General features: G+C 43.5%; 1 protein-coding gene and 2 long non-coding RNA genes across 3 annotated transcripts; all 3 read left to right on the top strand.

Moving 5' to 3' along the window:
- Positions 1-1288: 1288 nt before the first annotated feature.
- On the top strand, positions 1289-12274 carry LOC115789602 (reticulophagy regulator 3-like). The gene is given in 8 exon segments (XM_030743083.1): positions 1289-1552; positions 1554-1746; positions 1749-1997; positions 2000-2104; positions 10024-10048; positions 10050-10211; positions 10213-10676; positions 12209-12274. Coding segments are annotated over 7 exon segments (1395 nt in total). The 5' UTR covers positions 1289-1354; the 3' UTR covers position 10676; positions 12209-12274.
- LOC115789603 (uncharacterized) lies at positions 2327-2834 on the top strand. Its single transcript, XR_004020707.1, has 3 exons — positions 2327-2405; positions 2485-2544; positions 2622-2834. It is a non-coding gene; the product is annotated as an uncharacterized LOC115789603 (long non-coding RNA).
- LOC115789604 (uncharacterized) lies at positions 12269-14734 on the top strand. Its single transcript, XR_004020708.1, has 4 exons — positions 12269-12409; positions 12736-12785; positions 12989-13095; positions 14647-14734. It is a non-coding gene; the product is annotated as an uncharacterized LOC115789604 (long non-coding RNA).
- Positions 14735-22942: the final 8208 nt, after the last annotated feature.

Raw genomic sequence — 22942 nt, 5'->3', positions numbered from 1 at the left:
CACAGGGGCATATATACTGGCTGATCAGACCATTGACACACAATAGGGGTAACTAAACAGAATACACCAACTACACCAAACACCACAATACAGCTAAGTTTGTTAATAAACTGAACACCAAAAAAAACTCTAAAAGCAAAATCTTAAAAGCTCCCATATACAAATGATTCAATCCAATGGAAAGCTCTATTTAGCTGGAGAAACTAAGTCACTCCCCTCTACAAGAACTGGTGGTGCAGTCCAATTTATCCAGTGTGTACCGGTGTGGTCAGCCCTGGCCAACATCTTGTCAGGCAACTCCCCAGGATAAGAACAGGTAAGTACCGGTAAAGAAAAAAACTAATTATGAGCATAAACAAAAATGAACCATGGGTTGAGAAAAATACAAGTGAACTAAATGTGCGTGCTTACAAATAGAACAAATGCATTTAAACCAACCAATTTATTGCAAACTAAATAATGGTGTTCATATGAATAGTGCATAAGGGAGTTACTGACTTTGCTGGAGTGTGGCCATAGGTTTGGCCATCACGACCGTAGATGCTTATCTCTGGATTAGTGATCTGGAGCGATCATTTTGTTCTGTGCCTTGTGTGCACAATGAGTTGAATCTAACATCTACTGTATGCAATGAGCTAACGACTAATCCATATGGGACCTGATATGGGATACTTGCAGTGCATGAATACAAAAACTTTATGAATGTGCCATTTCCACATGCACTGCCCTACTGGACATGCAAGTGAAAATAACTCCATAGCGTTTAACAACACTGCGACCTGTTCTCACCTGAAATGGACCAAAGAAATCAGCACCCGCATTTGTAAATGGTGGGAGGTTGGGTTGAAGTCTCTCAATCGACACATCTTTTGTTTGCCGAGCTTTCACTCATACCATCTACAGATAACACAAGAAGAGATTATTTCTCTTTCTGCAGCATTTGCAGTGGTAATTCAATAATGTTGGCAATGTATATTTATAGTGTTAATTTTGAAAGAGGAATTCTTATTTTTTATACCAGTTTTAATTTTGTTCTACTTTACATTAAAAAGTTAATGCAAACCAACCCATTTGTGGTATATTGATAAGAGGATCGAGAAGGAAATGAATCAATAATTGATATTGATAATGGAATTGGAATTGCTAAATTCTTATCAATTCCCATCCCTATCAGAGAGATAGAAAACACCAGGGGCTGAATGCACCATGGCGCAGGGCCCAAGCGGACTCTGATTGGGTCACTGAGGGCTCAGAAAAAAGAGGTGACACCATATTGTAAGCCCCCGAAACAAGCGCCGCATTTCTGCCAAAAAAATGACAAAATAGCTTACTTTGTCAACAGTAGGACGCTAAGATGGCTCACAGTGGAGCAATGCAAGAGGCAGCTGTGGGGGATTGCTCTGCCAAGCAGGGGTCTAATGTCTGCCTTCGAACTCGATCAAGCTCCAGTGAGAGAGACGGTCAGGTACAGGCTGTCAAAGCTGCACTTCGGTCCAGGCTGGGGCCCTATGAGCCTGTCCTGACCTTTTTGCAGTCTGTCCTGGTGTGGGAAAAAACCCTTTCAGTGTGTCCTTCTCTACATTGTGGTAAACATTGTGTTCTGGTTCTTCGCTTTGACCTCACTCTGCCTGCTGTTCTTGCTGGCTTCTGGCCTGGCTGTGCTCGTCTGTGTTGATACCTGGAGAAATAAGATCTGGCCAGAGATTAGAGTTAGAAGGCTGGATGAATCAGAAAATGAGAGCTGGTCTGGTGCATCCTGGCATCCGAAGTGTGCCACCATGTTGCTGAGGCCTGGTTTTGCCTCCCAACCTGTGGAGTGTTCAGCTGTTTGACTGTCATCGGACGCTACATTCCTGGATTGGTGCTCTCCTACTCTGCATTGTTAGCTACTCTCCTGGCTCCTCCGGCAGCCTATCACAGGGTTTTTCAGCATGTTGGCGTGAAGCTGGATCCAGTCCTGCAGTGGCTGGATTTCAGCGTTCGTGGGTACATGATGTCAAAGATAATCAGTTCCTGCGAAGACCTATACATGGTGCAGCCTCAGGTGAAGCCAGCGACAGTGAGGAGGAGTTGGCTGCTTTCTGCCCAACATTTGATGATGCTTGTAAGTGTCGCTGATAAATGCATGATATGATATGATAAATTCACAGAAGAAATTAATATTCATTTCCAACAGTTAAAATATTTTGGTTTAAGTTGTTGTGGTTCATGATGTAAAAATATGTTTTATTTTATGTATAAGAAGCATTTATTTTGCCACAAAGGGCAATTTTTTTTGTTAAACCGCTATTATCGCGAGGTTTGTGCGTGAACGCGAGAGGCTACGAGAGCTGCATAAGAAAGGAACACAGAAGGGACGTGAATCGAGCTATCTGCAGCAGCCTCCTCAGTTCGCTAGCTGAAAGGTATTTGGTAATTGTTGTGTTGTAATATTCTGTAAATTTGTATTCTATAGTGTTCTAATTATTTTATATGTTAATTTAGAAGTGCACAAGACTTTAAGAATATGCGCCTAGGACCTCCGAAGTGGCAGGCGGCCACGAGGTAACTTTTTCGTTAAAGCACATATGGTACTTGTAAAGTGGTGAGGTGCTTAAAGCCTTTATGTTTTATTTCTGTAGTTTTCACGGCGTTGAATAAACCAAGGCAAAGCGCCCGTCTTGAAGAAGCCGTGCCTGTATTGTCATTTCGGAGTTACAGTGAAAACTCGCCCAGCCAGCGCCGACGAGAAGCACATTAAAAAGACGGCAGCTGCAGTGAGTGACGGCATCGTGGTGCGCCACAAGAGAGCGCTATTTCCCACATTCATCCCTCGCGAGCAGCCAAGCACAGCAGCAACAACCTTATGTAACAGAAGTAAGGTGGAAATTAACAAGAAATTAACAAAGTGTTAAAAGCAGAATAAGAGTGGTTTAAGTGAATTTTAAAGGTCCACAATAAGTTTCTGTAACACCTTTGTCAAATTTTACTTAATTTCTACGGGGCTTCAAAGTGATGCTGTTGTTAAGGAAAGTTTTGTGTATTTGCTTAAGATCAAAATAAGTGTGAAGTTTACTAAGTTCTGTAAGTTGAAGTATCTGTATTAAGAGTGAAGCTCATCACAGCTAAGGTATAAAGCAAAGTAATCCCAACGTAATACTCAACTCACATATAAGTTACAAATTCGAAGGAGTAGTTTGTAATTTAAACAGTGCATTGAGTGATATTTAACCAAGCTCACAAGATGTCTGACAAAGATCTTAAAGAGCACTGTACTGTATCATGTACTGAAGTGGAAGAAAATGATACTGAGCAAATTTCAGAACCACAGACTGTTTGTAAAAGTGAAAGAGTAAGAACATTAACTGAAAAGGGTAAAGAGCTTCAAGAGGAGAAACTTAAAGGCCTCCAACACAAATATGCAGTCGTTTTTGAAAAATGGAGATATGAAGCAAGACTGAGCAAAGTGATTCTAAGGAAAGAAGCTTCAGAGTGTGAATTAAATGAGCTGGTTAATAATATAAGGATTACCTGCAAAGATGTACAAACCATTTATGAACAAATACGACAGATACAAACCCCTGATGCAGATGAAAGGCGCAAAGTAGATGCATGTGCATCACTTTCTGCATCTATTGTCAAAAGAGCTGAAAACCAGCTACAGGGAAACTTCGCAGAAGGCGATGGAGAGCTGTGGCTAGATTTTGGGTCGTGCTTAGGATCTGAAAGCACTAAATCAAAGTCAAAATCACGAAGGTCTAAAGGTAGTTCAGCTCACTCACACTCAAAGATGATCAAAAGACTGGAAGCAGAGGCTGAGGCAGCTGCATCTCAAGAAATATTAGCAGTAATGGAGGAGCAAGAAAGGGAAACAGCTGAATTGCAAAAATTGGAACGTGAGAACTTCGAAAGGCAGCAAGCTATGGAAGAGCAACGCAGAAAGATTAAACGCTTGGAAGAAGTTAAAAAACTGAATGCTGCAAAAGCTCGAGTAAAGGTTTACGATGAAGCTGAAAGTATTTCTGAAAGCCAGAGTTTATTACACAGCATTAAATCAGGAAGTGAAATCCAAGCAATACCTGTTCCAACACATGTTCCCTTTCAAGCTCTAAATATAACCCAAATCCATAATGCTACAAGCCCAGGATCTGTGCCACACACTCCTACAGTCATAGACCAAGTTCAAGAAAATCCTGGTGCACAACCTAAGGCCACCACAAGCCAGACACTCAAAGCATCAAGTCCACCATTCATCCCTCAAGCCTCGCAAGCTCCTGCTGTTGCTACTCAACAACAGCCAAATATTGATCTCGTTGGCATACTAGCAGAAGCAACAAGTGCTAATCGACTTCCAACTCCAGAACCTACATTGTTCACTGGCGACCCTCTGAAATTCAAAGACTGGCACTTGTCGTTTGAAACTCTGATAGAAAGAAAAAACATTCCAAAGAATGAGAGACTCTATTATCTCAGAAAGTATCTCGGTGGACCCGCAAAGAGAGCGGTTGAAGGATTTCTCCTAGTGGGCACAGATGAAGCCTATGACCTAGCTTGGAAAGTGCTGGAAAAGCGTTTTGGAGATCTGTTTACCATAGGAAAATGCTTTAGAGACAAGCTTCACACTTGGCCTAAAGTAAGCTTCAAGGATGGGAGTGAGTTGAGAGAATTTGCTGACTTTCTTAAGAATTGTGAAGCTGCGATGACACACATAAAAGCATTAGAGGTTCTCAATGACTGTATGGAAATCCAAAAACTCTTGCTAAAACTTCCAGATTGGTTGACCACAAGATGGAACCGCACAGCTATGAAAATAAGGAGAACCAGCAATGGAGAGTATCCATCATTTCACATGTTTGCTGATTTTATATCCACTGAAGCAGACTTAGCATGTGATCCCATAGCCTCATTGCAAGCACTCAAAGGTTTGGAAATAAGTAAACCCAAACACTCACGCAGCCAAGTCATTCAAGCAAAAGCACTAACGACAAATACAAGCCACTCAACAAACTCAAGTGACACAAATACTATAACCTGTCTTTTCTGCAAAAGAAATGGTCACACACTTGATAAATGTTTCAGGTTTACAGAAAAACCAGTCCAAGACCGTGTCAAGCTTGCACAGGCAGAGAAGCTGTGTTTTGGGTGTTTAAAGAGAGGACATCATTCGAAGAAGTGTGATAAAAGGAGCACATGCGAAAAATGTCAAAGGAGACATCCAACATGCCTGCACGACGACAAGTTTGTTGAGCGTAAAAGGGTAATACCTGCAACGAGTGATAACCCTCAAGACAAGAATGAAGTAGATACTGAAGAAGGAGACAAATCAGTGATTGCAACCTCTAACAGAGTAACTCAAGCGACTTCAAGCACGTTGACATCCTCTATACTACCTGTCTGGGTTTCATCAAAAAATTACCCACACAGAGAAGTTTTAGTATATGCGCTCCTTGACTCACAGAGTGATACATCCTTCATCTTGGATGAAGTAGCCCAAGATCTTGACACAGATAAAAGTAAAGTCAATCTGCGTCTGTCAACTATGTCCGCCAAGTCAACAGTTATACCATGTGACAAGCTGCTAAATCTTCAAGTTAGAGGATATAAGCATGAAAGGAGAATCGATTTGCCACCAGTCTATACAAGAGAGTTCATCCCTGTTAACAGATCACACATCCCGACATCTGAAACCGCCTTAAAGTGGCCTCATCTTGAAAGGCTGGCAGATAAGTTACCTCCAATGCTTGAATGCGAAGTTGGTCTACTTATCGGCTATAACTGTCAACAAGCCCTCCTACCACGTGAAGTTCTTGCAGGCAAGGAGAACCAACCTTATGCACAGTTAACCGATCTCGGCTGGAGCATAGTTGGTTGCTTGTATCAGGTTCAAAATCACAATGATGCCATCGGCACAAGTCACAGAATCATTGTTCGTGAAGTAACTCCTGTGTCACAACCAACCGTTGAACTCAAGCAACAAGTGCATTTTGTATGCAGAGCTCAAGTAAAGGAAGTAAGTCCAACTGATGTGATAAAGGCTTTGGAGTCCGATTTCTCTGAGCATGCAACAGATGACAATCCAGTCTCTCAGGAAGACATTTTGTTCATGTCAAAGGTGACCAAAGGCATAAAGCAAAAGAAAGATGGCCACTACGAACTCCCATTACCATTCAAAACAGACAATCTGAATCTCCCAAACAACAAGCAATCTGCTGAACACAGATTGTCTTCATTGGAACGTCGACTCAAAAGGCATGAGAAATACTATAAAGATTATGTCAAGTTTATGAACGATATTATAACCCGCGGAGACGCAGAAAGGGTTCCAGAACAAGAGCTAGACAATAAGGCAGCATGGTACATCCCGCACCATGGGGTTTACCACCCCCACAAACCTGAAAAAATATGTGTGGTTTTTGATTGTTCTGCACGCTATCAAGGAACATCTCTCAACGATCACCTTTTGTCTGGACCGGATCTCACCAAGGCACTGGTTGGAGTATTATGTCGATTCAGAAAGGGCCCCATCGCCATCATGTGTGATGTGGAGAGAATGTTCCACCAATTCCATGTCGTTAAGGAACATCAAGACTATTTAAGATTTCTGTGGTGGGTCAAAGGTGATTTGAACTCTGAGCCTTCAGTGTACAGGATGAAGGTGCATCTTTTCGGAGCAGCTTCATCTCCTGGATGCTGTAATTTCGGACTCAAATATATAGCATCACAAGGTGGAAACAAGTTCAGCAAAGAGACTATTGAGTTCATCCAAAGAGGCTTTTACGTTGACGATGGACTTGTTAGTGTAACATCAACAGCCAAAGCCATACAGCTGGTCAAGGAGTCAAGAGCACTTTGTAAAACAGGCAACCTACATCTGCATAAGTTTGTGTCAAACAGTAAAGAAGTACTTGCAGCAATTCCCCAAGAAGAACAAGCTCAAGCCAAAGACCAAAACATGGCTCTTGGAGAACTCCGCATCGAACGTGCACTTGGAGTACAATGGTGCGTAGAAGCAGATGAATTCCAGTTCAGAGTCCAAGTTAAAGACAACCCATTGACCAGGAGAGGGGTGCTCTCAACCGTCGCTTCAGTCTACGACCCTCTTGGGTTTGTCGCTCCATTCACATTAATTGGCAAGCAGATACTCCAAAGGTTGTGCAAAGACAAAGCTAACTGGGATGATGATCTTCCAGACCACATTCGACCACAATGGGAAGCATGGTTAAGAGACCTACCCAAGCTGGCAGCTTTGAAGATCCCACGAAGTTACTCACAAGACATCAACATCATCCAGTATGAATTACATAACTTCTCAGATGCACGCCTCGATGGTTACGGCGCATGCTCATACCTTAGAGCAATAAGCAAGGAAGGACAGATAAGCTGTTCACTCATCATGGGAAAAGCGAGAGTTACGCCCATCAAGCAAACGACCATCCCAAGGCTTGAACTGTCATCGGCTGTGACTTCAGTCCGCAACGCGGATGTTATCAAACGAGAACTGGAAATCGAAAATCTACTGGAATATTACTGGACAGATTCACATGTTGTATTGGCATATATAAGCAATGATGCAAAAAGATTTCACACCTTTGTCGCCAATCGAATTCAACGAATAAGACAAAGCACCAGTCCTGAAAAATGGCGGCATGTAGGCTCAGAAGAGAATCCGGCTGATTACGCCTCAAGAGGTTTAACTGCTACTCAGCTAAAAGAATCGAACTGGGTTAAGGGCCCCAATTTCCTTTGGAAACAAGATCTTCCAATCAAAGAGGAAACGGTGGGAGAAGTTGGAGAAACAGATCCTGAACTTCGTAAAGGTCATACCCACACAGTGCAAACAAAGGAAGCAAACCCAGTGGTAGAGCGTTTAAAGAAGTTCTCTGATTGGTCGAGAGCTGTAAAGGCTATCGCCAGGCTCAAACGATTCATCAGAAAGTACAAGCATGTTCAACAGAGAACAAACAAATCAACATATCTTGAAGAGAGAAGAGACACAGAAGTGTTCATCATCAAGCTAGTGCAAAGAGAAGCTTTTACTGGGGAAATAAAGAAAATCAGATCTCAGAAGGGAAATTCTCTGCACAAGTGTGACAGACTAAAGCAACTAAATGCCTTCTTGGACAAGTCAGATGTTCTTAGGGTGGGAGAAAGATTGTCCCAATCAGCCCTACACCATCAGGTCAAACACCCCGCAATTCTTCCCAAAGAGTCCCATGTTTCGGCCCTACTCGTCAAACACTATCACGAACGTGTACATCACCAAGGAAGAGGCATGACTATAAATGAATTGCGCGCAAATGGCATATGGATTCTAGGATGTGGAAGTATGGTCTCTTCGCACATTTACCACTGTGTTAAGTGTAGAAGATACAGAAAGGCTACAAATGTTCAACAGATGGCAGAGTTACCAGAAGTGAGAACAAGAACAGCCCCTCCTTTTACCTATTGCGGTGTTGACTGTTTCGGTCCATTCATGGTAAAGGAAGGAAGAAAGGAAGCGAAAAGCTATGGATTATTGTTCACATGCTTATGTTCACGAGCTGTGCATATTAAAACGCTCGATGACCTATCAACAGATGCTTTCATGAATGCCCTTAGGGTTCTGATAGCCATAAGGGGTCCTGTCCGGCAATTAAGATGTGACCAAGGGACAACCTTTATGGGTGCTAAAAGAGAGTTTTTGGAGTTAATGAAGGGCATGGATCAAGAACCACAAAGAGCTATTGGTTGCGAGTTTGTAATGAACGTTCCGTCAGCTAGCCACATGGGAGGCATCTGGGAACGCCAAATTCGAACAGTACGAAGCATACTAACAGCAATGTTAGATAAGTCCTCAAGCAGACTCGACACAACTAGTCTAAGAGCACTCCTTTATGAGACAATGGCCATCATTAACAGCAGACCCTTAAGTGTGGAATATCTTAATGATCCCTTGGCTCCAGAACCATTAACTCCCAATCACATTTTAACGATGAAGTCTTCAGTTATTCTTCCCCCGCCAGGACAGTTTTGCAGAGAGGATTTGTTCTTGAACAAAAGATGGAGAAGAGTACAATTTCTGGCAAATGAGTTTTGGCAAAGATGGAGGAAAGAATATCTGTTAAATCTCCAGCAGCGACAAAAATGGCAGAAGGTTTCACGAAACCTGCAAATGCATGACATTGTGATCATACAGGATGATAATGCTCCAAGATGCAAGTGGAAACTAGCTCTAGTGGTCGAGACTGTGGAAAGCCCGGACGGCAAGGTTCGAAAGGTGAAGCTAAAGACCAGTGAAACTACCTTTGACAAGGGAAAACCACTGACGAGGCTGATATACCTAGAAAGACCTATTCACAAGGTAGTGACTTTATTTGAGGCTGACACATATAATAAAACAGACTCTAATCTGGACACTCATTAGAAAATCACATTGACAAGCAATAAGTGATTTTGGTGGGAGTGTAAGTGTCGCTGATAAATGCATGATATGATATGATAAATTCACAGAAGAAATTAATATTCATTTCCAACAGTTAAAATATTTTGGTTAAAGTTGTTGTGGTTTATGATGTAAAAATATGTTTTATTTTATGTATAAGAAGCATTTATTTTGCCACAAAGGGCAATTTTTTTTGTTAAACCGCTATTATCGCGAGGTTTGTGCGTGAACGCGAGAGGCTACGAGAGCTGCATAAGAAAGGAACACAGAAGGGACGTGAATCGAGCTATCTGCAGCAGCCTCCTCAGTTCGCTAGCTGAAAGGTATTTGTAATTGTTGTGTTGTAATATTCTGTAAATTTGTATTCTATAGTGTTCTAATTATTTTATGCTAATTTAGAAGTGCACAAGACTTTAAGAATATGCGCCTAGGACCTCCGAAGTGGCAGGCAGCCACGAGGTAACTTTTTCGTTAAAGCACATATGGTACTTGTAAAGTGGTGAGGTGCTTAAAGCCTTTATGTTTTATTTCTGTAGTTTTCACGGCGTTGAATAAACCAAGGCAAAGCGCCCGTCTTGAAGAAGCCGTGCCTGTGTTGTCATTTCGGAGTTACAATGCTGTAGTTGCAAAGGAGCTTGCATTGACTGACTGAGCATTCTGATGCTGAGGTTTCTTATACTGACAATGGAACATTTAACCTATCATGTGGCCAGACCCCACTGACAGAAGGCTCTGAGGATTTTGACAGGCATAGTGATGCTGAAGAATCCTTTGCCCAAGACCTCCCAGACTTCCCCTCTATAAACCCTGATGGATGATGACTATGACACGAGCACTGGGCCACCTAGCCTGGGTCCATCTGGGCTAGCTAGTCATCGGGCTTCAGTGCTGGATGTGGATGGTCATCTGGACTCGGACCAGGAGGATCTGGATGCTGAACTTTCTCTCAGCGGCCTGCAAATTGCCTCTAATATCACTGGAGACCTGGCTGGAGTCATTGCCAGCAACATGATCCAGGCGGTGCTGGCCGGGGCAATTCAACCTCATCCCACTGCTACCCAGCGCAGAGAAGGTCCCCCCAGGGCTAAGGCCCACCGAAGCTATGGCGAGCAGTCCAGTTCTGAGCTGGACACGGACTTGGATGGAGAGAATTTTGAAATGCTTGATCAGTCTGAACTAAACCAGTTGGATCCCCTTGGTGAAGGTGTGGGCACTAGACGAGGAGAGAACCAGGGCCCTAACTTCTTGTCTAGCCTGCTTGGTAAACCACAGTAAGGTGTGTGTGCTGCTGAGAGTGTGTCTGTGTCCACAGCTTGAATACATGTTGATGAGGTGTGTATGTATGTGAGAGATGATTTCTCTCACATACATCAGCAGCACTGCTCCTGATAGCATCAGTTTATCACTGTGAAGTACTTCATATTTTTTTATCTTTTCAAACTCTCTTTGCTGTACTTTGAAAACCTTATCATCCAGAAACCTTTTACTTTATAGGCTGAGCAATAGCCCAGCATTATTGAGCCTTTTTGCAGTCTTGTAACTTTGCACACCCCTAAGTTACAAGGGTATTTGTTGGTTACTTTAAATGAAAGTCAAATCTTTTCTACATAGAGGTCTAGACATACAGGGCTATTTAACACAGGACCAAATGTGACATTCCTGTTGGTTGAGCTAAGCCATGTTTGTTTGGTATTGACATTGTGCAGCAGACTTTTATATTAAAGCTTATTTAGACATTGCAGTAATTAAATGCATGAGCCCATCAAGAAGAAGCAGCAGCTCATGTTGCTGTTGATACTCTGCTGTCTTTAACGTGGGGACATGATCTGAGGAAGGATGACTGATTTGATGCTGCAGATTTACAGAGATTCATTTACACCATTTAAACGCTTGACAGCAGTTGTGTATTGACAGCGATTGTCCAGATAAAGTTTTGCTTTTTTTCCCCTACTTTTCTGCTGACTTAACATATTAAGACATTCAAAGTTGATCTTGTTTTTCACAGAGCACCCCTGGTCGTTAATGAACCTGAGCCTCACGGGGCAGAAGATGCTTCTTTATTTGCATGTGAATAAGTTCAGATAATTTTTTTCGTTTTCTTGCCCTTTGATATGGCTCAGTGATCTTGTGTTCATGTTTAATACCTGAAATGAGCCCTCAGCTTTTTGTGTTTCCTTTTTTTTTTTTTTTTTTTTTTTAAATATAGTCTGTTTATGTTTTACCATTCTTGTATTTTATCTGGTTGACCTTCAAGCTGACCTTTTTTAAGAGAAAAATTATATTCTCAAGGCTCTGTTACAGTCTTAATAGGTGACCATGTTTACATCACATTTGGATAGAAAGTTATCCTCATATCATTTTTTAAAGTGTTATTTATAGTGGCTTTTCTGCTGGTCAGCCTGATTTCCACTACATGGACAAACCGTGTGTATAGTATTTTAGAGTGGAAATGCCACTTGAAACCTCCACGAGCCACAGCTGAGATTTACTGAAATGCAAATATGACAAAATAAAATGCTGGTTGCTGTGTGAAAATTGCTGAAAATAAAAATATCAATAAAAGTTAGTTGGCCTTGGTTTTTAGCATCTCAGGCTGTTCCATGAAAGGTACTCAGTGTGATTTGTAGGCTGTTGAGTATGTAAAATGGATATTTTAGGTCAGTGCAGATATCAGCATTTTATTATTTTGCAGTAAAAAATACTTTATTTTAAAGCACATTGAAGCTCAGGATTGTGTTCATATGTGGCTTGAAAGTTGTGGCTGATAATGCATCCTGTGTTCTTTCTCCTACGTGTGTGTGAGTGCAGGAACAGGCCATCAGATACATGGGAGCCTACCAGATGGCAGAAGGCCGGGTTCTGCTAAGATACTACACACCTTACATGTGTGCAAGCGCATTGGGGCTCAGTACTTTGCATTTCTGCCTGCCATTTGTTGCCATAACAACGGCATCTTGAGTCCGGCAGCAATCATACATTTTTAATTTTTTATCAAGAAAGCCCACCAAGGTGAGTTTTTACAGTTTAAGGAATAACTATAACAATAACTATGCTGTAGTTATATATTTTCATCAGCATATATTCATCAATTAACTGTTGTCCGGTGGTCCTCGTACTTTTTAGTTATTCGTATTTAATCTTGTAAACGGATATTAAAAAAATGAAAAACGGCTCCTTTTTAAATTTTAATTTCATACTCCAAATTCATAGACTGTAAAACGAATTATATTTCTTTTCCCCCTCTGAAATCAAAACATAAATTAAAGAATAGGAAACAGAAAATCTGTCCGTCTTTTTGCTTTACTAACTCAGAGTATGCATGTTTTGATTCACAGACATAAAGATGGGACAAACACCAAGTTTGACCATTTCAGACGAAAAGAAAGTGAGTGACCTCTGCTGTCAAGTTTAAAGTCAGCATGTAAAGTGAAAGCGCTCCAAATGCAGATATCAGCATTTTATTATTTTGCAGTAAAAAATACTTTATTTTAAAGCACACTGAAGCTCAGGATTGTGTTCATATGTGGCTTGAAAGTTGTGGCTGATAATGCATCCTGTGTTCTCTCTCCTACGTGTGTGTGAGTGCAGGAACAGGTCATCAGATACATGGGAGCCTACCAGATGGCAGAAGGCCGGGTTCTGCTAAGATACTACACACCTTATATGTGTGCAAGCGCATTGGGGCTCAGTACTTTGTAAGATTTTCACACACACACACACGTCTTGTGCTTTTATTCATCTTTTTAATTCTCTCCTTCCTTACAGAGTCCATATTTATACCCATCATTAACCTTTAATTACCAAATACTAATTAATGTTGTTCCAGGAGCTTCACTGAAACTGACCAATCATATTTTTGTAACATGAGATACTCTGCGACACAGAGGGACACTGACTGGAGAAATGTTAAACTGAACCTAAAAGTGACCTGAAACCAGTAAAAGTGATGATTCACAGAGTCGGGGAGTACTGAGGGTTCACAGATGGGAGAGGCCGTCCTTTAAGTAGGTTTGATATGTAAGAAATTTGTCTTTAGGGTTTGTACTTAAAAACTGTGCTAACACAAAAGTTTTCATCTGTCAAGGAGATGATTTTAACCCCAAACTTTATTAAACAAGCCTAAATCTGAGTAATTATGTTACCTAAACCTGCCTGAACTGTAAGTGAGAAATATTAAAACAGAGCCGTGTTGGCCTTCAGAGCTCTACTGTCAAATGTTTATGTGCACAATGTGATAAACTGGAACAGCAACTAATTTGGCTGCAGGTCAACCACCAAAAAAAAAAGTCAGAAATCGAAAGTCAGTCTCCCCTTTTTTTTTTGTAGAGCCTTACCCACAAAGTATTTGAACCAAGTACCAGTTTCAGTGATGCTCTCGGAACAATATTAAGCATGATATTGAAACACCAACACAGAGACAAATGCACCACGAGGCTGCATGTATGGATGGACAGGTCAGCAGGCCACCACAAAAGCAAAACCAAACAATACATACAAGCATTAGCTAATGTACAGTTTGTTAAACATAAACATTCCAATCAGACAGTAAAAGGTTAAAAACATTTAGAGGTTTAAAAATGGACGCTTGCGTCAGACTGAGTTAAAAAAAATCTTCATATTGTCCAAAGATGAGCTCACGCTCCACAGACATTTAGTTAACACAATATGGTCACAGTTTAAAATGTTGAGCTAATTAAATCATGTATGTATATATGCATTTTTAAAAAAAAAATTAATATATTGTGTTAAAGCAAAAGTATACAAGATGACCCATAAACGGGCTACAAAGTTCAGTAATATTTGATAAATGTGCAGGTTCAAAAATGTGTAGAGTTGTGTGTCTGTGTTAGCACCTGGGTTAATTTGTTAAATGAACCTGCTGTTAGCATTAGCAGCTGTCTGCACCACCTTGAAAGAACCTGTTTTCTACCTGCTTCTCCAAACAAATCCCACAACTCCTGTTATGGACTTTAAGGAAAATAGGTGATATTTGTCTTTTACCAAAACTCTAAGTATCCTGCTGCTCTTGCTAACTTGTTTGCTGATCTCCAACGTTCTACAAGTGTATGACTGGGCGAGTGTGGGAGGGCCACTGTTGCTGGGCAGAAATTGAGCCAAAGGCCGGAAAATCAAAACGCGTTCATTTGGTTTCTATCTGAAAAAAAGTAGAACTAGCTAAATTTTTGCTTTACTGACTCAGTGTAGTATTTTGGGTTGACAGCAAAACTGCATGTTTTGATTCACAGAAGTAAAGATGGGACAAACAATTTCAGGATGGATTTGGCCAGAAGAAAAAAAAGGTGAGCGACCTCTGCTATCAAATTTAAAGTCAGCATGTAAAGTGAAAGCGCTCCGAGTGCAGATATCAGCATTTTATTATTTTGCAGTAAAAAATACTTTATTTTAAAGCACACTGAAGCTCAGGAGCCTACCAGATGGCAGAAAGCCGGGTTCTGCTGACCTTTTAAGGCCTTACATGTGTGCAAGCGCATTGGGGCTCAGTGCTTTGTAAGATTTTCTCACACACACACACACGTCTTGTGCTTTTATTCATCTTCTTAATTATATTTGCATAACGTCACCATTTTTCTTCAGAGCCATCAAAAGAAAAAACGTGGCATACCTGGCGCCGATGTTTCCCCAGGGTTTCGTTTTTAAAATACTGCAGGACAGGGCAAGGGGAGTCCTCCATGAAAAAATCATAAGGCTACGCAGTCATCATCATCATCATTTTAAGAAAACATGTTTAACATTTAAAAAAGGGCACATAGATAGATGTAGATAGATCTTTTATCCATGCTTTGTTTTTATTTTATGTAAATCACGTGTATAGTAAAGAGTCAAGTCTCCAGCTGTATATGTATTCATATTAAAACCAAGCAGGCTCAAACATCTGTGCTGATGTAGAAATGCAACAATATATTTAAATGGCAAAAAAAGAAAAATCATACACCAATTGCAACCCATTAAATTTGTTTTTCATTATTCCTTTAGGAGAAGCAATACAATTTTAAAGGACTGCACGAAGAGGGAAAGTGGCGCCCCACCCCCCACCCATCCAAGCTGAAGCCAGCTGGAATAATTAAAAACATGGATCAGTTGTTTGCACTGTTCACCTGTGCTAACAGAAGGACAAATAGACTGCCTTTTAAGATGCTACCATACCTGTCCACCTGAGTGTGATGCACACAAATGACTGAACATGAATTATTCATGTTGAATAATAACTCATGAGAAATATGTTTATAGGTCAAATCATTTATAAAAGCTTAAATACTGGAAATCATATGTGTACATGTGGAGTGTGTACTTTGGAATAAAATAAAAACAAAAAACTCTAAAGACAAAAAATAGAAACAAACATAAAGATAAAAACATACATAAAAATTGTGATTCCAAGATTTAATAATACATTGCCTATGGCAATTCAACAATCATTTATCACACATATATATGTATATATGACTAAAATTACAACTATTATTGACCTCTAAATTTGAAAAGAAAGGAAAGCCAATTGGACTTAATCTGGTGTTAGTAAGAAAAACCTTGATTATTTTACTTATGTGACTTCTTTTTTTATTTTGTATTTTGTGTATTTCTATTGGTCTTGTTCTGAATATAACACCATGTAGTCAGGGGCGGATCTAGAAAAATATTTATGGGGTGGCAAGAGGGGGGCAGGAATTTTTGAGGGGTGGCAACGTATATATTCTGAATTATTCAGTTATCACAGTTTAATGAGAAATAGTATGTACACACTACAAAAGGGCACAGGCTCCCATTTATAACCTCATACAGACAAACTTCATCTCGTGCAATCAATGTCTTGCATTTGAGATTTCATGTGAAATAGTTCATATTAGGAATAAGTGACCATACAATGTGATCTCATTAATAGGAGATAGAAGTATGGTAACACTACTGTAGGTGGGGCATTATCAGAGGAAAGGAATTAAGGTAAGACACATGTTACCCGACCAGATCGCGGCTCCCAACCGTGGTAAGGAGACCCCTGGCGTATTCTTCACTCGGCTCGTAGTGGGTAACAAGCCTGCTTCTTCACAGCGGGTCAGCTTCCGCCAGGCGTAGAAAGACAGCAACTCCCACGATTTCAGCAACAAAACTTTATTTCTTTTCATCCGCCCCCGAACACACTTTTTCTTTCCCTCTCCTGCGCTAGCCAACACACAACACAGGGCGGCGCAGAGGACAACTAACACATGGGCGGTCCCTCCAAGCCTACAACATGGCACCTCCCACTTTGAATACATCCCCCACAAGGCTGCAATCCTAAAGGGGAAGGCTCTGCCTGTAACACTACCCCCACTCTGGATGATGATTAAACCCTTAACATCACTCCAGCATGTTATAACATTAATAAGTAAAACAAAAGAGATCCTGAAAAGAAAAACACTCTCCTCCCCACAGTCCATAAACAAGTAATTCTTTGGTGGAGGATAGTCCAGGTTGAAGATGAAGGCACTGAACTTCCCACACGAGTGTAAACATTCTCCACTCTGGAAAGGGATGCAATTAAATGTCCATAACATATCATGTTTTACACACAAAACAAACTAAACATAGACAATCCCATTCACCCAACCGGGCAGCCTAACGACAATGGGACTCACACTGGGCATGGAACCGCCCTAGGGCTGCATAACCTGAACTCTTGTCCCTCCCTTGAGGGTATGAACATATTGTTAAACCAATATTACTGTTATTATTCTCTCCTTTTTTTTCCTTGGTCCGCTAAGGCATTATACAGTATCTGTGAATCACGACCAAAACAACAAATTAAGCAGGACAATGCAATCATGAAATTGTACCCTTACAGTCCTTACAAAACAGTCAAGCTTACCAGTTTACAAATTTTTTTTTTTTTTTTTTTTTTTTTTTTTTTTAAAGAAAGGTCACAAACTGTGAACACCCCTCTCTTTCTATTCTTCTTTTTTTTTTTTTTTTTTTTTGACTGAGCAGGGCAGCGATCCGCCTACACCCTGACTCAGTTTTAGGCTGCATTAGCCTTGGTCCATTAACCAGTCACCAAACCGGTCAGGTGCCCTCCGTCTCCGCTGCGGCCTGCAACGGGGTGTGGTGCTTGGAGGGGGGGTGACGGTCTGGTCTCGCAGTTGGGCACAGCCCACCAGCCGCATCCAATTCGGGCTGGAGGGATCCATGCGGAGGCTGCAGGGCAGGTAGTGGGGAAACAGCTCCCGAGGAAACTCCTGCATCAGGACCATCGGCTGTTGGCTGAGTGTCCCACAGGTTGAGGGGGCCGAGGTCGGGGTCATCCTCGTCGGGCGTTGGAGGAGGTACCTCAGCCGCTGCTGTCAGATCGGGTTCTTGGAAGACCCAGCCATTGTCCAGCAGAGTCCTGGAGTGATAAGGCTTAAGCCTATCATGATGAACCACTTTAGCCTTTGTTCTTGGTCCCTTTTTAATGCGGTAGACCAGATCATCCAACCGGCCTATTACAAAGTAAGGTCCCTCATAGGAAGGTAGGAACTTGCGGACTTTGTGTCTCACTCTCTTGGTCCCTTTAACCAGATACCACACTGCAGCACCAACTGGGTACTGCACCTGGCAGATGTTCTTGTCATACTGTCTCTTAGCACGCTCACTAGATTTCCCAAGGGCCTCCCGTGCCAGCTGATGAGAAAGTTCCAACCTTTCCCTGAGCTGCACCACATAATGTGGGAGAGTGTTGTTGTGCATATCGTCGGGTGGCAGACCAGCAACCAAGTCAAGGGGCTCGGTTACCTCTCGTCCGAAAAGCATCATGTTAGGGGTCAGCCCTGTGGAACTGTGTTTGGTTGCCCGATAAGCCATGACAGCATACGGGATCATTATATCCCAGTCCCAGTGGCAGCGCTCTGCAGTGGTGGCTAATGCTTTCTGGAGGGTAGCATTGAAACGTTCCACCTGGCCATCAGACTGTGGATGGAACGGGGTAGTGTGTGTCTTTTCGATCCCCAGCAGTGCACACATCCCCTGGAAAACAGCCGACTCAAAGTTGGTGCCCTGGTCGCTGTGCAATGACTGGGGGGCTCCATACCTACACACCCACTCTGAAACAGTCTTTTCTGCCACCGTGGATGCTTGTTCGTTAGGGACTGCATAGGCCTCCACCCACTTGCTGAAATAGTCTTGCACCACTAGTATGAAACGGTTATGCCTCTCTGTCTCATTTAGTGGCCCCATTAGGTCAACTGCAATTCTCTCCGTGGGGGCGCCAACGCGCACTGTGCCCATCGCTGCATGTGGGGTTTTCAGTGGCCGTGCCTTTGTGGCACAGTTTGTACAAGTGCGGCACCATAGTTTCACATCATCCCTCATGTTATACCAGTAGTATCTGTTTTTCAGACGCGCCAGAGTCCTCTCTGCCCCAAAATGACCACCCACTGGGCCATCGTGCATCTGCTGCATCACTGAGCGGCGAAAAGGGTCAGTTCTACTTGCCAGTACCCGGATGTCAGGTCCAGTGTACTGAAGTACTTGGCTGTGGACAGCGTATCCAGGGTGTCCTGGATGCGTGGCAGGGGGTAAGCATCTTTGATGGTGCGCTCATTTAGGGGCCGATAATCCACACACAGCCGTGGACTCTGGTCCTTCTTTTTCACCATCACAATTGGTGCAGCCCAACTGCTGTTGCTAGGCTGAGCTAACCCAGTATCCAGACTCTGCTGTACCTGCTGGTCAGCTGCTGTCTGTTTGTCCCCTGCCATCCTGCGTGGTGGATGTTTCACCGGTGGCCCCGGTGTGATCAGGATGTCGTGCTGAACAACGTTGGTGCGGCCAAGGTCATTTGGGCCGGTTGAGAAGACGTCCCTGTAGGACTGCAGAAGGCCAGCCAACTTGTGGCAGGCATCCCACGTCAAGCTGGAGCAGCTCTCGGCATACAGGGCCTGCAGATGGCCCGGCACGGAAGCAGGGTTAGGGCTGCTGCACTTAGAGGCTGCTGGGGGACTGAGCAGATGCGGCTCCATCCCTTCCAAGACCCGTGCCGGCTGGAGGACCCCAGCCACAGCACCCCTTCTTAAGGTAACAGGTGCAGCCCCAGGGTTGAAGACTTGGATAGGGATGCTGGAGGGTTTCCGAGGCTGCACAACTGCGTGGGCCACAAGTACCTGGTGCTTCTCCACGAAGCCTTTAGTGGGGCTCAACATCAGGTCCCCATGAGTGATGCCACGGGAGAACCCTGGGACTACGTATTCGCAGCCGGGCGCCAACACTGTGGTGCGTGCCACTCTAACAACATGTACTTGGGGTCGGTAATATGATTTAAAGAGGGGTACCTTTTCGTCGAAAAGGGTTACCTCACTGCGGCCATAGTCTAGACAAGCGCCTGCTTCTTGCAGGAAAGGGTGCCCCAGAATAACTTCGGTGCTCTCAGCCATGTCAGCCAGGATGAAATTCACGTCCGTGACCCTGCTACCGACATGCACCGGCAGGACAACCTCTCCAAGGACAGCCAAACCCTCTGGGTTGATGCCCTGTAGGACCTGAGCAGTGGATGGCTGTGTCTGGGGCCTGGAGTCTATGGGAATGGTGTCAAAATGGTGGAGGGGCAACACATTCTTCCGTGCACCAGAGTCCAGCAAACCACATAGCTCCAGCCCATGCACCAGTATCTCAACACACATCACATCTCCGCGATTTTTGTTGCAAATGACCACAGCACCTGGGTCAGAGGTCTGGTCCCTGCTGGCCCTTAGTGGCTTTTGTGCACGAGGACAAGGGGAGGGACAGTTCCTCCATAGGTGTCCTATGCCCGAGCAGTTGTGACAGACAGCTTCTCTCCTGTTCAATTTGTCATGCACGCTTGGATTCTGCTGCCCATGCTGCTGAGGTCTGTGTGCTCTCTCTGATGGTTTATATTTTAGCATGTGCACATTCTCCCGTACCATAGCCGCCCGAACCCCTTGTGCTGCTGAGCCCCTAGTGCCTGGCCGCATCAGCTGCGTGACTGCCCTGGCGGCCCTCCTGGTTGTCTCGAATTGGTGGGCAATTCCATATGCTTTGGCCAGGGTGCGTGGCTGTTCCTCCAGTAATTTCTGGATCGTTTCAGCGTCTGCCACAGCATTGATAAAAATTTCTACACCAATGCGATCTTGCTCCCTCTCAGATCGATCGGCATACACAATAGAAACTTTTTCGTAAATGTCATCTCTGAGGGTGTGCAAGGCTTCACCGGGTTTCCTGAGTCTCTGTCTTAACTCAATGCCGATGGCTGCTGCATGTTCTGAACATGGCCCATAGGCAACCTCTACCTCCTCCACAATCCTCCCATAGCTCCAACGAGCAGATTTGGGGTTTTTGTGGATTATGGCGCCAGCCACGCCCCTCAAGCTGAATCTGAGTTGGACAGCCATAGTCCTCTCTGTCCAGCGGTTAGCCTTTGCACAATTCTCAAACTGATAAAGAAAATCCTTCCATGAACCTGATCCATCAAAGTGACCTGGCTGCAGTACAGGAATTTTTTCTTTGCCTCTGTAATGTTCATCGTCACTACTGTCTACAGAGTCACTATCATGCGCCGCACTAGAGTGACAGTAACGTGGCACTGGCCTGACTTGCTTTGCGCTATGTTGGCCATGTTCATAGAATCCAAGCTCCCCAGCTGGCGCTGCTGCTACGTGAGGCGTGGAGGAGCAGCAATCCTGAGCCAGCATTTTAGGGCTGAGTTGTACAGGCTGGGGTGTGCATGGCACGATACATGGATCAGCAGGCTCAGTAAACTGGGCTTTTACAGGAGCGCAACGGTTACGGTTCATAGCCGTGAGCGAAATGGCTGGCTGGTCACATACAGTGGGTGTAACGAACTCAGTAGGATGCTGATCTGTGCCACAGGGTGCAGCTTTAACTGGTGTGGATGCCATGTTTATAGAGCTGTCACAGTTTGGATAGTGACGGTAATTGAAATCGCCACAAACTGCCTTCTGTGACACCTCTGGTGTTAAGAAGGGGTTGGTGTGCGTGGAGGGTGGCGGGGTGAGATGCCATGCAGCCTTACTCTGTAACATATCAGCGGCTTCTTCATTAGCGGCTAATGTTAGCTCCATGCCTGTGACGAAAGGGTTGCTACTATATCGTTTAGCATACACTTTATCGGGCGATTCCATATTAACTTTAGCAGTCTCCGTGTGCTCCGGCAAAAATGGGTTAGCGCTCCTGCTAAGGTGCATTACCTTGGTGTTGCGCTCGGCATCCTCGCGTGCTGCCATTTTCTCTCTCGTTCGGAGCACTCTCTCTCTCGCCGTCCTTTGCGGAGCTTAATCCCGGACAAGAGCCCCCAGTGTTACCCGACCAGATCGCGGCTCCCAACCGTGGTAAGGAGACCCCTGGCATATTCTTCATTCGGCTCGTAGTGGGTAACAAGCCTGCTTCTTCACAGCGGGTCAGCTTCCGCCAGGCGTAGAAAGACAGCAACTCCCACGATTTCAGCAACAAAACTTTATTTCTTTTCATCCGCCCCCGAACACACTTTTTCTTTCCCTCTCCTGCGCTAGCCAACACACAACACAGGGCGGCGCAGAGGACAACTAACACATGGGCGGTCCCTCCAAGCCTACAACATGGCACCTCCCACTTTGAATACATCCCCCACAAGGCTGCAATCCTAAAGGGGAAGGCTCTGCCTGTAACACACAGGTGATGAGTGGCAGATGTATGAGAGGGAAAGCAAACTGTGGAAATAAACGGGTCATGGCACTCAAACAGGGTACTGAGCATCGCATTTATTGTTTACTCAGGACACAGATTCTCCCCATTAGTCCATCAGTAGCTTGAACATTCTTTATACTATATACAAAAGAGGAGACATTAAAAAAACAAGCAAAACGCTTCACAAATTTATCTAGATCTAATGCTTTTGTGTGTTTTGATTCAATGCTGAGTACAGCCAAACTTGATAGTCTCTTTTCTGTCATAGCAGAACGCAAATAAGTCTTTATGAGCCTGAGAGATGAAAAACTTCGTTCACAGGATGCACTGCTCACAGGTAAAACAACTGCTATTTTACACAACCTGAACAACTCATAAAAAACATCCTGGTATGGGTCCAAAAACTGAGTGAACTCAAGTAGAGTGGTAGGACTCTCCTTTACCCCCTTTTTTCTTTTTAGTACTCTCCTTGTCTGATGTAACTCATTTTTGAGATCCTCAATATTTGAATCATAAGCTTCAGCCAATAAGAGAACAGCCTCCTCTCTCAAAAAAGTTGGACTTTGATGGATTTAGTGCCTGGACACCCTGCATAATGTTACAATTTGTGTTAGAGAATCTTCTTTCTATTTCTCCAATCATGTTATCCAGAACTGGATAGTACACAGAGACACAAAAAGTGTGTTTACTTTCTGGAACTACATGCTGTCCCAAGGTGGAGTGGATGACAGTATCCTGAAGCACCTTTGTTGTCTGTCTTGGCCTCTTTAGTTTTCGTTGAGTTGTATCAATGTTACTTCGTTCACATAAATCAAGTGCTTCACTCCACACTGCCTCAAAAGAGGCTTGAGTACGGTACTGGACCAGTGCCCC

The sequence above is a fragment of the Archocentrus centrarchus genome, chromosome 12, assembly GCF_007364275.1.
Source record: "Archocentrus centrarchus isolate MPI-CPG fArcCen1 chromosome 12, fArcCen1, whole genome shotgun sequence".
Taxonomy (NCBI): Eukaryota; Metazoa; Chordata; class Actinopteri; order Cichliformes; family Cichlidae; genus Archocentrus; species Archocentrus centrarchus.
This window is presented reverse-complemented; position numbering and strand designations above follow the sequence as displayed.